At 41.4% G+C, this 13,692-nt stretch overlaps 1 protein-coding gene across 2 annotated transcripts in view; it reads right to left on the reverse strand.

Moving 5' to 3' along the window:
- The window catches only part of NTNG1 (netrin G1), a 210,248-nt gene that overhangs the window by 26,408 nt on the left and 170,148 nt on the right, over positions 1-13,692 (reverse strand). Inside the window, exon 8 of one of the 2 annotated variants that reach the window (XM_035123309.2) lies at positions 8,950-9,117. The exons of the other annotated variant lie outside the window; for it this stretch is intronic. Within the exon in view, the coding sequence (XP_034979200.1) occupies positions 8,950-9,117 (168 nt within the window). The remainder of the gene's footprint in view (positions 1-8,949; positions 9,118-13,692) is intronic. 2 annotated transcript variants of the gene reach the window in all.

Raw genomic sequence — 13,692 nt, forward strand, 5'->3', positions numbered from 1 at the left:
CACTGACACTCCCCCAAGTAGGGTGCTGGCAGGTCTATACATGCAGTGCAGTCACACTCTGGTCATGTTTTTTTTCCCCTTTCCTGGTTGGCAACTGGGGAGTCAGATTTGGCCCAGGGCTGTAATGTATACATGCTGGGGGTGTTTAAGCAGAGGCTGGTTGCTGCCTCTGATTAGATGACCAACTAGGTATCTTCCAATTGTATGATTCTATTGCAAATCATGATTTTTTTAAATTAAAAAATCAGGTTGTCAATGTCTGGAACGCTATGTGATTCGCATCTTCCCTATATATCCCTGCCTTGTTTATCTCATTGTTTGCACTTCTGGTAGTTCCTTGAGGATCTGATTTTGATTTGTGTAGTTAGAATTGAGACTTCAAGTTAATAATAACTTTCCCAACCCCCCTGATATCTGCTATCAAATGCAAAGAGTGCGACTATTTCTTTTTGAATTTAGAGACCATGCTGGGTGAACAGCTCTATTTTTTCTTTTAATCATTCCATTTAGATTTGTTCCCTGGGATTTCATTATGAATCCGTGAGATCAGAAATGACAAAACAGGAGGGGGAAACTTAGAATATTTTAACATTGCAAATAGAAATGGAGGGGGGGGGGAGAGGAGAAGCTTAGAGGGAAAATGTTTAGAGTAGCAAATATTGCATCTATTGCTCAGGATTTCAATCCTTACAAATTACAGGTGGCATTTCCAAAGGAATGTAGGTTAGTGCTATTGGTGGTGGTTTGGAAAAATGTGCCAATTGAAATAATGCTAATCCTGTCAGTTGGTTATCTGCAATACATTAACAAAGTTCCTGAGAATTTTGCCCTCGGCAAAGGCATCCAACCATGTGGTATGTCACAGGAGAAAAAAGAGACAATTCTGAATGAAATTTATATTCAGAACTTACTTTTAAATGGGTTCAGAACCAAGGTTGTCAGAGGTGGATAAATGTATTTAAAGTCAGGTGTTTACATGGAAATAAGAGCCGATTGGCCTTTACCTGTTTAACAAACAGAGGGAGAAATCCTGTCATTGCCAAAGTCAGCCAAAGTTTGGCATTGAGTTCAATGGTGCTAGTATTTCACCTTGGACACAGCTACATTGGCAAAGAAAGAGCGTTTTATATGTGTTGTATATGTGTTCTAACACTGTAACACCAGATGGCGATGTGGAGTTCCGTTTTTCCCCCCAACCTGATTTCTCACACAAAGTTTACAAAGCATTTAACTGAAACGCTTCTTTGATGTGTCTAGATCCAGAACCCGGCAGATTTCACTGGTGCAAAGTGAGTTATGGGCCAAAGAAGTATTAATGACTGGACATGCTGCCCACATATGCAGCGTGGCTGATCATTCCTGAACTGTCAAATGAGGCATCTTAGTGTGACAAAAAGATACCTTCCGGTGTAATTAATCTCCATATGAATTACTGTTCTGTTTTGGAGCCAGGAGTTACCCCCCCCCCCGAATATTAACCTGCACAGAAACACAAGGGAATGAGCTTCTCTGCAGGTCGATAGATGTTTTGTTTTTAATTATCCCTCTCAAACTCATTTCTTTCAGGCATTATAAGGAAAGGTGCATGCACCTACAATATTTTTGTGTGTAGTGGGATACATACACTGGCTGTCAGAAATGTAGGGAACCATCTTGCAGTATACCATCTTGCAGAAAAAATCTGGGTGATGGAAACCTTTTTAGAAGTTGGTGAAAGACGTCATACAGACAATGATGTGGCAAAGGATACATGCTATAGCTAGGACTCTAATGTATCAGCCGAATGAGATAAAGAATGGTGAGTCAGAGCTTGTACTCAAATAATCACAGTTCTTTGGCAACTCTCAAAGCACCCATTATCTTAAGAGATGTGTTGAAGCCCTGGCTGGAAAATAATGTCTGGGTCAAATTGTGAGGTGACTGACTGAAGGGGCACACCTAGAACTAAGTAAGTGACTCCACATACTCCCCCCTCCCCTTCTCTCCATTGGCACACATTGTTTTAGTTCAATGCATAGCAGCCTTTGAAACAGCAAAAATGTAGGCTTGAAAAATTTTCATGGTCCTGAAGGAACACACACATATTTCTTATTACAAAACTGCTGGCCTTTGAGAAAAATGTAGATGGGTGGTGTTTTATTGGACCACTAGTGTATTTCAGCCTGTTCAATAACGGGCGCTAGAACACCCTGGGGTTTGGAGGAGAAGCGCTTGCGCAGCGCTTCTCCGAACCCTGGGACCTGTCCTTGTTGTCGGCAGCAGGGGGACAGGAACGGAGGAGAAGAAAGCGCTGCTTTCTCCTCCTCCGCTCCTCTCCCCAAGCCGCGGACAGGAAGGAGGCATCCCGGGTTTCGGAGAAGCGCTTGCACAGCGCTTCTCCGAACCCCGGGACCTGTCCTTGCTGGACGCACACACGTGCGCGCTCCCCCCCCGCCAACGCTCAGTCCAGCCAGGAGCGGTGGTTGGCAGCCGAAGGGAAACGGTAGGTGGGGGGGAGAGCGCGCGCCTGTGTGCGTCCAGTCTCTGCTGTCCAATCCCTGTGTCCCTGGGGCCCATGCGCAGTAACCCAGGGACACACGGGAAATCTGGATGCAGAGACACTTGGACTTTATTATATAGGATTATATCACATGACATAGTTTGAGAACAAATTTACGAATTTAGAATCACTTTAGACTGAGAGTGGGGGACAGCCCCACCTCACGGAAGATGGAAAACTAGTATAGAAGGAAGGTTCTAGCCCAGCTCTTTTCCTGATGCGCTAGTTTTCTGCTTGTGATGAGTTGGGTGTTGTTGTTTTTTTAAAGCAGTTTAGTCATCAAACATGTATGCTCTATTTATAGTCGGTTGTCTGAGCACTACTCTACTAAATAATTATTCTAAGGATGTTCCTTGACTCTTCACGTTTTATTTAACAAAGCAACAACTGTTTAAACTAAGCATAAAAGTTAAGGAATTGTCTTTCGTGTTTGACATTATTCAGTGAGGGTGCAATAAAGCAATGTTCTGAATACTGATTGCACATTCTGCTTATGCTGCCCATGTTTTCTGGTGAAGAGCAGCTGGAGCCAGTGAAAAGCTTTCTCTAGGGGTCTGTGCATGCATCCGTTTCAGCTAAACCAGCCATAGCCGCTTTTTTAATTACATGTCTGCCTGTGGCTGGGTGAGAAAATGTTAGCATGGTGCAAGTGACACAGGGCTGCAGCTACAGCAAGTCATGTGATATGGCAACAGGAAAGTGTGAACACAATTGTGTGTGTGTGTGAGGGGAGGGACGGACAAAATGCTGTGACTATAAATCTCTTGCAACCTGTTTCACACTAATGCTTTCCCCATGAATGCGAACATGCACATAGAGAGGACCAGGAACATGAATCTTCTGTACATGACTGTAAGTGCAGAAGCCAATGAGAAACAGTTAAATACCATTCGACGGGCCTAATCAGATTGCAAAAACCCAGGTACCACTGGAACCTTAAAAAAATGCTTCTATTGCTTAGGTTGCTGAAGACAGCAAGGAGAAAGTTTCTCCATCTTCAAAGGGTACTGATTTTTCTGGGAGCTGGGCCAACATCTCCATACATTTAAGGGGCCCCCAAGCTATGATTTCCAGATAGAGTTGAGCCCAGGCTCTTCTCAGTGAACCACTGTCTGGAAGACCAGAGTCCAACATCACACTGGTGCACTCAAGTTTCTATCTTTCCTTCCTTCCAAGCTGGCTTTTTCAAAGTCCAGCCAGTTCTTTAGCTTTACAAATAGCTAGGTTCCCTGTTGGCCTTGATCCGAAACTCTTACACAGGCAATTGGTCGTCCTACTTCAGAGAGCTGCTCTAAAGGACCCCCTCAGACTCCACTAGCTGGGTTACTGGTGCCCTTTTCTCCTGCCTGTTTCCAGTTCAAAAGAAGGAAACTATGAGGTAACTTCCTCACAGATCTCTGAAGCTAGGCACATACCTCTGATATCAGAAAGATAATGTTCCTTGTCTCTATCAAGCGCTAATTAGCAAATGATGCTCTGTTTAAAAGACCTGTGCTTGTCAGATGTGTTAATTGTATTGAGCAGGGCAGTATGAATGGCTGCCTTGTTACTTGTCATACACACGTAGTTAGTATTAGTGCAGCATAATTAAGTTCAAAGGAATCAATCTTTTCGTTTCACTTAGGACCAAATGACTTTAAAAGGGATGTGAGCATTCTATTGTATGTCCATGCATGTTTCTGGATGCTGTGTTCTTTTATGAAATAAGGTATTTGAAAGATTGTGCACGAGAGCAAAATAAGTTGTGATTGACACCTCACCCTACCCTGATTATTTAAAAATGTAGATTAATGTGGATCTGTTGTATTTTTATTGCACAAAATATACTTTAAATTGCTAGAAAATAAATAAAAAATCTCTTTGTATAAATGATAGAAGGCATTGTGGTGGATAGAGGATATTCTAATCCAAGCACAAAAGTTTGTTTGTTTAAGCAATACAATACTGTACAAACGTCTCAGGTGTGCAATTAAAAAACAACATAGAACCTCCTCAGCAGATCATGGTTTTAAGATAATTTGGTAGCTAATGACCATAGTGTGAGGCTATATTTATGACAAATGTTAATCTGGGAAATTGACAATCATGCTCCCTGAACAATGTCTGAAGGAAATGGTTGTTGCTGTAGTGTAGCTTGTTTTTTTGAGACTTTGCAGTATATTGTAATTGACTAATGGTGTTCTATTTGAAGAAAGGAATTGGCAAACAAGTACCATCTATAGTTTATGTGTATAGAATCGGGCATTGGCAAGGAGCTGGAGTAGATAGCTGATTATGAAAACACATTTAACTTCATAACCTTATGTCAGTCTTGCAGAATTTGTAACCCAACAATGCATGACAGCCTACTATGGACAAAAATGTGGGATAACAATGTAAAAAACAGTATCAACAGCAACAATGATAATAATGCTGTGCTGCAAAAATAAAAAATAGGGTTATCAATCCCCTGGCAGCCGGCAATACAGAACTGGTAGGCTGGTTTGGTCAGTCCAATTTATGAACTGTATTCTGGTCTAAAGGGCTGGTTTAGGATTGATTTCCTACATGGACAACTCTTCTGTGCAGGAGATTGTATGAACTCTGTACATTATCAGAGATCTTGAATACAGATTTTTCTTTTTCGTGTTCTACACACAGTTGGTACCCTGCCGAGTTGTGGTAAAAAAGTTAGGAGTGTGTTAACTGCAGGCGAGTTTCCTCCAAATGGATGGTGTGTGTTGAAAGTTCATCACACCTGTTTTGTGAAATTCTCTACATTTGTATTTGGGCAAAGCTCAATTTTCAGTAAATGTGATCTATGATTGAGGTTTTGTCTAAACTAAGCATTGACCAATGGAATCTAGTATGCATTGGGCTGTGTGAACAAACTTGTTCCGGGGGATCTACTCTACAACTGTAAATAGCTGCCAGTTTCCACCTTTTTGTGGTTTACAGGAGCACATATTGTGGCATATTTAAAAATTATTCTTTTCAATATTTTGTGCAGCTGGTCTTTACGCCTGATACTTTCCTGTGGTCAATCTTATTTTGCTTTTGAACGTTCCTGCATATGTTTACACATATCAATAAGGGAACAGGAACAAGGAGTACCAACGTTGCTCTTGAATACATAGATGCTAATAAAGTCTTCAAATTCTGTTAGGATTGAGCAGATTTCTCATTCATACAACGGAATTTACTGGAATTAAATCAGTTCCATATTCTATGACTGCTCTATTACAGGGGTCTTCAACCAGTCCAAACTGAAGACACACCTTAAGAACATGGGATCCACTTTCACATTTTCACTTTTGATTTATATTTAATAGTGCTAGTACCTCACCACATATCAAACCCTGGGGAATCAGGGTACTATTCTTTTTTTCAATAAAAGTGAACCAATATTTCCTGTATTGTTGGTCAAACATTTGAACCCTTTTAATAGTTGTATCCTGTCTTTTATTTCCGGTTATTCTTAATTCAGGAGCTGGGGCTGGGGCCAATATTGAGCAAGAGGACAAGCCAGCACCGTCATTCATGCTTGTGATTTGTTACCAAAAAAGTATTTCTATCACTTCCAGTAAAATAAGTCACCTCCTTTATTTCGCTATCCCTTCTTGCTGCCTTTTCCTCTCCCTACCTTCTGGCACTTTTTGTCCTCCATCACCTGCGTTGCTTCTGTTTTTCTCTCCTCTCTTCTTCCACCTCCTCCTTGCACTTTCTCAGTTCTTTATCTGTTGTCACCACCTTTCACAATCTGTCTGTTTCCTCTTTCTCTCTGTGCATGCCGTCTTCTACATTCTCTTTACCTTCTCAAACTTTCTTCCTTTTACAGTGGTGCCTCACTTAACGAATGCCCTGCTTAACGAAATTTCCGCTTAATGAAAGGATTTTTCGAGCGGAGGTTGCCTCGCTAGACAAATTCGTTTTATGAAAAATTCGTCTAGCAAATCGCGGTTTCCCATAGGAATGCATTGAAATTCAATTAATGCGTTCCTATGGGCAAAAAAAATTCAAAAAAATTTCATTGCATTCCTATGGGATTTGCTAGATGATTCTTTCGTTATAAGAAAAGACCCGTGGAACGGATTAAATTCGTCTAGCGAGGCACCACTGTACTTCACTTTACCTGCTCACTATTACATTTCTCCCTCTCATTTTCGGCTTTTTCTTTCCTCACTTTCTTCCAGCTTGTGTTACCTTCTCTGCCACCTTTAATTCATCTCTTGGTGCCCCTTGTCCCCTTCCTAATGTCAGCTTGCCTGAAATAAAAATGAGCAGGATTTATCAGGGAGGTTCAGCAGCCTCAGAACCTAATATAGATATCAGTTGTTCTTTGTTGCCCCTGTGTTGGATGATGATTTGAAGGAACTCCCCAGATTCTTCCTCACTGAATCAACCTAAGAGTTGTCATTTCAAAACAGCATCCATTTCCCCCCTCTTAATTTGCAGTCTTGCCATCTTATAATTCTTTATAAAAAAATCAACTAAATAAAGCTAATTTGCATTCCAAATCAACCCTGACATACTAAGGTTGCATGCTTATTTGTGAATAAGGCCCATAAAATAAATGGGCCTTACTTCTGAGTAGACATGCATTAGATTTGCATATTAATTTAAAATTAATGAATTAATCTGGAGAGCTGAGTCTCCTCTCCTTTTCTTTTTTGTCAGCTTCTGTAGATGAATTTCTTTCCCTCTCTCAGAACCACCTCCCTATCTGTCCTCTCCTTGTATCAATGTGCCTGAAATCAAATGTACACAGAATAAATCAAAATGCTTCAGTAACCTCACAACTTAATCTACACAACAATTGCTTGCTGTTGTCCTAAGCCATTGAATAGGGAGTAAGTCCCATTTAACTAAATTGACCTTACTTCTAAGTATTATTGGCAGGCAGGGGGCTGGTGCGTAAGAGGCCTGAGTGTGCAAGATGCCTGGCTGCCTAGTCAGTGTGTAAAGCAAGCATTACAGCGAATCCCTAGCCATGTCTACTCAAAAGGAAGCCCTGCTGAATTCAATGGGGCATATTCCCAGGTCAGCGAGATCGGCATTGCAATCGTACTCCTGAATGAACAAATGATTTGACTGAAACTCTTCAATAATCCTATGAGACCTGCTCTCCAGTAAACACATAGCAATCCAAACCAGGTTGTAAAGTCACAATCCTATATGGGCACATTTTCCTGGCAGTAAAGCCCCACAACTGTATTCTGAGGAGCGTCCTCAGAAAGTTGGACTGCAAGTGACAGCAGTACAACTCCTATGCACTAACTTTAAACTGGGAGTAAAAAGAAAAAAAGGGAAAGCCCTACCATAGCTGAACCCAAGCAGCTTTTACTCCCCAAGTAACCCTCCTCTGGGAATCCAGCTGCAGCAAGAGAAATCTATCCATGCTCATAATCAAAGGTGATGGGGAACTATAAAAATCTCAAGGGGACTGGACCCAAAATAGAGGGCACACCCAAAATTGAATATCTTAGGCATGGTTGCCCATTAAGCTCTAGTGGGATCCCCCGCTGTTCCTGTCCAACCCTTCTACTCCAAGTCAAGTGTGCACTGGAGTAGCAGTTATTACTAGTGAGCAAACCCTCACATTACAAGGCTTGCTCTCTAGAATTGGGATGCCTGGATTCATTCCTGCCCTGAGCGAGTGCCCCACAAGTGCCATCAACAGAAACAATACAGCCCCTCTCTTCTATGGAGAGGAATCCCATGGCTTCTGGGCATCCTGCTACAACGCATTCTGGGGCCATGGAAAATGAGATGGATAGCCAGGCAGCATGTTCCCAGTAGGGAGTGGGGAGGAAATGGCAGTAAGGCTGGGAGAGGCAATGTGGGGAGGAAGCTCTCTTACATAAGGGGAGGGGGGAAGCTGCAGTCTCCAGGCTTGGTTGAGGAGTCTTGCTTTGGTATGATCCACGTAGACTATGGGTCCCGACCCACTGGCTGAAGACCTGTACTCTATTATATGTACTGGGTTACATATGGGTGGGTGCTGTGATCTGTGAATCCTGAAATTTTTGATCCAATTATATAGATTCTCCAATGGAATCTCATGCTGGTGTTTAAATAAATGGCTGTAATAGCGGGTTTGGAATCCATTGTTGGGAACGGGGTCTAGATCTACAGCAATTGGCAATATCAGGTTTATTTTTTTGAAGGGGGGGGAAATGTCTAAAATACTGAGCCATGACCATCACAACCCTATGTCGTCCTTATTCAAACTAGATGCTTAAGGCTTAGATTCTTAGAACAAATGCATGCAAAGTGTGCAGATTCTCCTCCGTTGATAAAAGCTCACTCTAGCTCTAGCTCAGGTGGTATAACGAAGCGAAACGTTGGAAATGTCTTGCTTATGTACTAAAGAGGTCTGAACAGCTGAAAAAAGGCAGAGAACGAAACGCCAGAATTAGAATGAAACTGACCTATGCATACATTTTCATCGTCCAGTTTTGCCGCAGCATTTCTGTAGTAGCCCAGCCTGCACAACTCACAGTGCTGCCCTCTAGTGTTGTGTTTACAGCTCACACAAATGAATGCACTGAGCAGATCGATGTAACTGCACCGGTTGGAGTGGCCGAAGCATTCACAGTCTTGCAAGGAAGAACAAAAATGTACACAAAGGGTATTCTGCAGCAGTTATAGCAATTCACATGCTCTTTTTCTTTTAAATAAATGAAGCATGAATAGATTATGAATGAACAGCAGCACAACATGTTAATTAATGTTACAGTAGCGTACATGGACAACCACAGATGTCTGACTGCATGAAGGTGGTATCTCTTTTCAGGCAGGTTAGAATGATTAGACATCCATTACATAGCACTGAGAGTAGTATTATAATCTGTAGGTCTAATGGAGCAGAAGCATTTGCAGCTGTAAACCTTTCATGGGTTTTGTGGGATGGCTTTTGCATAATGTGCAGTCATAGCCTCCTTTTAAAAAATAAATACAAAAACCCTGGTGATTTTGCCAGAAGCTGAATGCATTATTGGGAATTTCTCATGATACATGTTGAACGCTAAATGCACTTTTTTTTGGGGGGGTAGGCTTGCCGTCCCCCTGAAGGACCACATTTGCAGCTTGGCTGTGCTTATTAGTCCACCTTTGCCTCTGGTGGCCCACATGGCCTCCACAGCTTGGAGTGTCCTTTGCTGCAGCTGGCATGTTTCAGCTATGACCCCTTCTGACAGACATGGCCTAGTCCTAGTAATCCATTCTCTTGTAACCTCTAGGTTAGATTGCTTTGTGGCATTTTATATGAGGCGGCCTTTGATTGTCTTTAGTTAGTTCAAAATACAGTCACTAAGATGATGAGAATGGGTGTTGGGTTCACACCTCATCAGTGCTTAAATAGCGGCACTGAATCCCATCCAATTTCTAGTTCAATTCAAAAGATTAGTGAATTGAGCTGTGCACGACTTAAGTCTCAGGTACCTGAAGCTCACCTGACTCTACTTCAGCCTGTACATACATTAAGGTAGTTTTCAGTGACTTTCCCTTAGGTACTCCACCATCTGAGGTGAAAAGGGTCTTTTTGGTGGTGATGTACCAGTTATGGAATGTTCTCCTTCGGGAGATTTGTTGGGCACTGACTCTGCTATCTTTCTGGCAATAGATGAAATCATTTTCATTTCCCAAGGCCTTTAAAATGATCTTCATTCCTGGAGAATCTGATTTTATGCTATGATTATATGAATTTTTAATTGTCTTTAGTTTTTTATTGTTTCTATTTTGTTTATATACGTTGTATATCTGCCCTGGAGAATTCTTAGAAGGATGAGATAGAAATCCTTAAATAGATAAAACAAATATGTGTGGTATAAGTGGCGTTGCCACTTGGGATGTGAATGACTTTTATTTCAACCTTAATGTGTGGTGCCTCCCATCACATGTTCACTGGCTGTTCCCCTCAAAATGCCCATCATGAATCGGGATGAATGGAACTGGGGGTATACTGATTGGAGATGTTTGACAGCTAAAGAAGGAAGTGGATGCTTGATTGTCCATGCAACTGCCTGTTTTGGTAAACCTTGTGCCCTGAAGTATCATGGAGACTTATTTCCTTCAATAGACCAGGTTCTGGGTGCATGAAAGTAAAAATTCAACATGTGAACTAACTCTTTAGCTATGGAGAAGTCAAGGGAAAACGCAAGATAGCAATCTGTCACTGGGACAAGGCATTCAAATGACAGGTATCATCTCTTGCTGATAGAAAAATGTAGCCCAATGCCTTCATATTTATGTCTCTGCTGTGCTGCACCAAAATCTTATGCTTGCTAGTTACTAGCTGCAACATTTCCCTCTTTCTTGTTTTAGTATAGCATTCTGACAGCTCTGTGATAACTCCCATATTTTATTTCAAATTAAGTGTTAGTTAGAATTACCAGTCTACATTTAAAATAAAAAAATTCCTTCAGTAGCACCTTAAAGACTAACTAAGTTTTTATTTTGGTATGAGCTTTCGTGTGCATGCACACTTCTTCAGGTATCTGAAGAAGTGTGCATGCACACGAAAGCTCATACCAAAATAAAAACTTAGTTGGTCTTTAAGGTGCTACTGAAGGAATTTTTTTATTTTACTTCGATCCAGACCAACACGGCTACCTACCTGTAACCAGTCTACATTTAAATAGCTAGGTGAAGCCATGCTCTTATCATACTATATTAGGCAAGAATGCTGCATTTCCACAGTCAGCTTATCACATGAAATGGCTATCACAGACAACGCAAGAGAGTCGGAACTCTTATTAAGTGCTTATGGTGAAGAGCAAAAGCTCAGTGATAGCTTTGTGTGCAGAAGATCCCAGATTCAATTCCTGCCATCTCCAGGTAGGGCTGGGAGAGAACCTTGTTTGAAATTGAGGCACTGCAGCTAGTCAGCGAAGACAAGACTGAACTCATTGGACTAATGGTCTGACTTGGTTTATGGCAGCTTCCTAGGTTCTTAGGAGGCATTTTGCCAGTGATGACAGGCATATCAAACAACATGCTCATCACTGGGTTAGCAGCTGATTCACCTGACTTGAATGACCATGGCCATCTTGGAGAGAGCTTCTGGATACTGATCCTAATCAAGATGGGAGACTTGTAACAGTGAAGGGGAAAAAACAGAATGGAACAGAACCCAAGGCAACTTCCCACAATCACATTAGCCTGGAACTTCCTGGAAGGAAAAAAAAGTTTTTCATCAATTATTCAATTTCTTAATTGAAGCTTTATAAAGAAGAGCTGTCCTTCTCCTTCCAGCTATGCTTTGAGCAGCTGTTGTCTTGAATTATTATTATTTTTTTAAAATACAGTGAGCCCCTGTTAGCTATTGAGTCCTGTCTGATTAATATCCTCTCCTGGACACGGAATTAATGCATGTAATAAAGGCGGAGGAGTTTTCCATGACAGACCTCTTTTCCTTTGTGAATTTAAGAGACTCATTTAGGAGGAAAACACTGGATTGTTAAGTACAAAGTCAATTGCTAATTAATGGCCGTGATCTTTGAAATGGCAAAGCTGCTCAGCAAATTATAATGTTGCCGCATGTCGCCTACTCTGCCTCTTTATTAGTGACTCTGACTTTTCAAGCACATGACTAAGAGTATTTTGGACATGCTGAACAAGAATAAAGCCCTTCTGACGCACATTCGCTTCCACTTCAGGTTGGCAGTATTGGTTTCTCTTACCACAAGAGGATCTTTCATGGGGAACCTCACCAACATAAAGTAGAGTTGTCTGCACATCACATGCATCTTTTACCTATCAAAGCCAGCCTTCTCTTAAGCAAAAATGACAATGCAGTCCTACAAGGACAGGCACTTTAGAACCCAGATGCCGGACATGTTCCTTTAACTACCAAACCAGAGCAGTATGGGTAAGACCTAGCAAAGCCAAAGGAAAGGGGCTCTTTTGACATTCAGGTAACATACGATGGAGAAATAAAGGAATACTGTGAATTGACAGCACAGGTCTCTCAGCACTAAGGTTCTAGCTAAAACAGGTAATATGTCCCTTTTAAAGTCCCAAAGCAAAATGTAAGTGAACAGGTGTTGTTTCTTTCCTCACTGTAACGTTAAGCATACCTGTGGAGCTTGGGTTATTGTCCAAGCTCTTAAAGAGATACAGTGTCCAGAAAAGAATACACCTGCCCTATTTTAACCTCAAATTATATGCACAATATACTTTCATGCTCATTTCTCCAATATCCACAGGATCTTCCTTTTGTTACAACAGAGGTATTTCCTGTCATTCTGGCACGATTCACACTAAACCCACACTGGCCAAACCCATTGGCCAAACTCTAAGGCCATATTGCAAATAATTTCCACCACTCTGCAAACCAACAACAATCTGTTGCATAATTTTAAATTGAGAGGTACAGTAGTTAAAAGTTGTTGTCTTCAAAGAGTAGGTACTGAAAATTTCCATAGTGGTTGGAATATCTAAAATAGCATAGCAGTCATTACAAGTGACAACCACCACTATACAGCTTTTGTTACTACAATGTGAATTCTTTAAAGAAAATGGAAGTGATGCTACCATTGTAACTGCATCACCAAAATAAACAGTTTGGGCACGATCTAGCCAATGCGAAGCATGAAACAAGTTCTATTGATTTCAGCTGGTTAGATTTACAGAGAAATCCTATGCATGTTTATTCAGAATTAATTCCCACTGCGTTCCTTGCTTATATTCCAGACAAGTCTCCCATTGAAATGAATGGGACCTAAAAATATTTTATGGTTGGATTGTGTCCTGTGGATTCAAAGAACATGTCTTTTAATAATCAAGCTGTGTTTGGATGTAAGCTGAGGGAAAAACAATTTAACTTCCTTTGTAATTGGAAGAACTACCTCTATAGTTCTTAGCAGATGACACCTTACAAAACCTGCTGTGCTGGGACAGTAATGTAAAAAGAAGAAGGGTAAATGACCCTCGCATGGCAAAGTCCAGCCAAAGGCAACTATGGGGTGTGGTGCTCATCTCGCTTCATGCCGAGGGAGCCAGCTTTTGTCCACAGACAGCTTTCTGGGTCATGTGGTCAGCATGACTAAACCGTTTCTGGTGCAACAGAACACCATCACAGAAGCCAGAGTGCATGGAAATGCCATTTACCTTCCCGCCGCAGCGGTACCTATTTATCTACTTGCACTGGTGTGCTTTCAAACTGCTAGGCT

Source organism: Zootoca vivipara, chromosome 7 (genome assembly GCF_963506605.1).
Source record: "Zootoca vivipara chromosome 7, rZooViv1.1, whole genome shotgun sequence".
Classification (NCBI taxonomy): Eukaryota; Metazoa; Chordata; class Lepidosauria; order Squamata; family Lacertidae; genus Zootoca; species Zootoca vivipara.